The sequence below is a fragment of the Gavialis gangeticus genome, unplaced genomic scaffold (assembly GCF_001723915.1).
Source record: "Gavialis gangeticus isolate Ggan-Ray unplaced genomic scaffold, GavGan_comp1, whole genome shotgun sequence".
Classification (NCBI taxonomy): domain Eukaryota; kingdom Metazoa; phylum Chordata; order Crocodylia; family Gavialidae; genus Gavialis; species Gavialis gangeticus.
This window is the reverse complement of record NW_017729032.1, coordinates 4,445,246-4,448,884: the sequence shown is the minus strand read 5'-3', so window position 1 is coordinate 4,448,884 and position 3,639 is coordinate 4,445,246. Positions and strand designations below refer to the sequence as shown.

The 3,639-nt window shown below is 44.5% G+C and overlaps 1 protein-coding gene across 1 annotated transcript in view; it reads left to right on the top strand.

The window, feature by feature from the left end:
* PAK1 (p21 (RAC1) activated kinase 1) overlaps nucleotides 1-2,166 on the top strand; it is a 51,705-nt gene extending 49,539 nt beyond the window's left edge. The window contains exon 14 of the mRNA XM_019523765.1: nucleotides 911-2,166. Within this exon, the coding sequence (XP_019379310.1) occupies nucleotides 911-997 (87 nt within the window). The 3' untranslated portion in view covers nucleotides 998-2,166. The remainder of the gene's footprint in view (nucleotides 1-910) is intronic.
* The last annotated feature ends 1,473 nt before the right edge of the window (nucleotides 2,167-3,639 follow it).

The window sequence follows — 3,639 nt, the reverse complement described above, 5'->3', positions numbered from 1 at the left end:
AGGTGCAGACATTGCAACATCTTAACATTAACCTCAAAGTTGCCACTGTCAGTACTTGGTGAGGTCTCCATAATAGCACCACATGCAGGGTAGCAAGCATTTGATAACAGCAGCATTGGGTTGCATTAAATAGGGTGTTTTGCATTGATGACTTGCACACATGCTTCCTTAGCTAGCACATGGTTTTCTTTGGGGAATCTGACTAGAGCTGTGCCAGATCTCCAGATCCATTTTGCAAATATTCAATAGATTTTTAAAGGTTGGAACGTCTGGCTTCTTATAGAGAAGGTTGAGGGAATTTGCCCATTGATTCCCTCAGTCAGCCCTATAATATGTGGTTGAATTATAGCATATCCTGTGTCTTTGTTCAGACCCTGCAGCTTTGTTTTACTGGAACAATGACTCTCAGAACTCACCTCGCTGAGCTCCATGGGTTTGTTGGAGGCAAGGATTTTGCAGGGTGGCTTCTTTAATTGGACCAACTGCAGAGTTCAGATAAAGTTAGAGAAGCTTTTGAATGCAAAGCCACTGTCTTCAGATTTGAAGAAAAATGCTTTGCATTCAATCACTTGCTTGACTTTCAGTGGGTCCAGTAAAAGATATCCCAAACAATCCTTGCCTCTTGCATAATCTGTGGACTGTCACAGCTATAACGTCACTCTAACACTACCACGGTACGGTGCTGTTGAAGGCGTGCGCACAGTCAGGAGTTTGCAACTTTGCAAACCAGGAACTTGGGCTGGGTTAGCTCAAAAGGTCTGTGGCTTTACCAGTTCTTTGTGATTTGAGAGTTGAGCTCATCATTAGACTATAAACTGTGCGGGCTTCCTGTAGCTTCAATTAAGTTGTTTCCTGTTCTTGCTGGACTTGACAGATGTCCTCAATAATTGCCATCTCCTTTTTCTCCTAGCACCAATTCCTGAAGATCGCAAAACCCCTTGCTAGTCTGACGCCCCTGATTACGGCAGCAAAGGAGGCAGCCAAGAACAGCCATTAGAACAAAATCCTTGTAGTCATCGTGCCAAGCCTGTTAGAAGTTCATTTCAAAGACTGAATATTTGCCCTCCTCCTTCTTCAGGATGCACAAGACTTTTTGGCCCCGTGAGAACGGCTGGCAGAAGTAGTATTTGTTGAATGTTAAAGGGATACTTGATGGGGACGTTGTTGATCTTAAGTAGCAAATCATCTTTCCTCCCTCTTGCTGGGAAAAGAATATTTTGTATTGACAGGTGTTCATGAAAACCTCTGAGCCTGACCTGACACGTAGCACAGCCAGTTTGTTTTCCTATTTCTTAATGTGTTTTATTTTGAAAAACTAATGTGGAGCCTTAGACCATGTTTATTTTAATAAATTAAAATCTCTCGCTGGCTGGACTTCCTTCGCCTCTACCAAGCTCTGTTGTTCCACTACTGAGACTCCTGCATGCTTTGGATTACTTGAAAGATGGAGCAGCCAGCAGAAACGGGAATAGCTGTAGTCATTGAAGGGGATGCCAGAGCATGCAACATCCAGATGCTGCTTCATCCTGCCGGACACACCTGGAAGAGAGCTGAAATAGTTTGATAAGGCTTCCTGCTGCCACTGGAAGATTTCAGTCATGGGTAGCTTGTGTGCCATGTCTTGTAAATCAGCTTCTCAATTACATTATCATCTTTCACTTCTCATCTCAGGTCCTGTAGACTCCAGTGCTCAGTGCTACCAGCTAATAGATTGTTTCTGAAACTAAACTTGCTGGCAAGCTACGGGAGACTGTGCCAAAGAATGGGGCAGAGCTGCTTTAAAATGACTTTATTTGTATAGCAAGGTTTGTTAGACAGAGCATTGCCCTAGGTTGTAAAACAGTAATACACTGGTTGCCATTATAAAGTCAACATTTGCCTGCAGTTACCACATGGTGTACTTGAGAAAGTATTGTTTGTAGGCCAAGGAGAAACAGCCTTATCTTGGAGGCTGCTGCCATTAAGTACCCATGAGGACAGTTTCTGAAGTGAGGGAGGGCCTTGTTTTCTTTAGCTGGAGGACTGACAGGGTGAAATCCTCTGGCTGCCACAGTTTGTAAAGTATCTGGTGACCTGGCTCTGCATCTGAGTGGAGATATCTGTGTCCTGGGCTACATTCAGCTGTACATTGGTTTTAATAAAATGATTGCTGCATTTCTTAATGTGGGAGATGTGAAGGGTTCACTTTGTTTGTCATCAGTAAGATCCTGTCAAGTTAGACTGTGGTATTTGCCATCAAGTGCCTGGATGTGATAGGTGAAGTGGTGCAAGCAAGGATTTCTTACACTCCATCCTATGGACCTGCTGGTGTGTTACAAAGTGGGTCATCAGGAATCAGCTGTTTTGGCTCCACAGCAGGTAAACTGGGAGTTGTATGCATGTGTGAAGGGAAAATACCTGTATTAAAACTGGGGGAGCTGTTTGCCTTGCTTTCCAGGGGCATTTGTACACGCCACGTTTTTTGCCCTTTCTTGTGCTGCAACAGCGTGACTGTTTGTATGAGTGGGTTTTCCAGATGCTTTAAAAGTCTTTCTGGTGCATTAAACTAAAATTCCTCGGACATAGTTTAGTTGGGCTTGCTGCGAATTAAAGCGTCGTGTCCATGGATTCATTGCATGCGAACACAAAGGCACTCAAAGATGTGTAATAAGCCTCTTGTTCCACCAGTTGGCGCTGTGACTTTTTTGTAGTTCACCCCTTCAAATTGCTGCCGCTTTCAAATTGCTTCCACTTTTTTTTTTTCTTGTGCCGTTTTCCGGCTCCCTGCTCCCATGGCTGCATGGCAGGCCATGGGGTGGTGGGGCAGCGTGGGACCATCCCGCTCTCCAGCACTGGCCCTGGACTTAATTTGTTCAGAAACCTAGTGCGTGAAAACACTGATGTGATGCTCCAAAATAAACAAGTTTACATGTTATAAACCTATTTAATTTAATGAGGATGAAACCCTATGACGTGTACAGGCACCACAGGCTGCTTCCTTGCTGCAGCTCTCTTCTGTGCGCTGGTGCGAGTTCCACTGACTTATGAAATTGCACGTTTTGGGGGTTGTATCAGGTTCCCGGTGAAGCAGCAACATCACGTGGCAGCTCAGTTCAGCTCCTGGGTGAAGCCAGTACTCTCTGATCCTTCCTCTTCTCTCTCTCTAATCTGATCTGATTGTCTACCCCTCTCCTTTCACCGTGACACATGATTGTCATCATCTGAAATAACCTGCAGGGCATGCAGGAGGCGACGGAGTGATTATGGTTTTGGTTTTCCTAAGTTGATGCCTTGCCTATTGGCTTGCATTTGAAAGAAACATGAGTGTTTTCTCCATGATGCTGCTTTGCAGTATCCCTTGTCCCTTGCAGGGTCTCAGTATCTAGTTGGAAGGAAATATCACGTGGGGTTTCCCAAGGGTCTGTGCTGGGTCCAGTACTGTTTAACATCTTCATTAATGATTTAGACAATGGGATTAAGTACATGTTTAGCAGATTTGCGGATGACACCAAGCTGAGTAGAGTTGCAGACGCTCCAGAGGTTAGCTCTAGGATCCAGAATGACCTGGATAAGTGGTCTGAAATGAATCGGATGAAATTCAGCAAAGACAAGTGTGAAGTCCTGCACTTGGGGTGGAATAACTTTATGCACAAATACAGA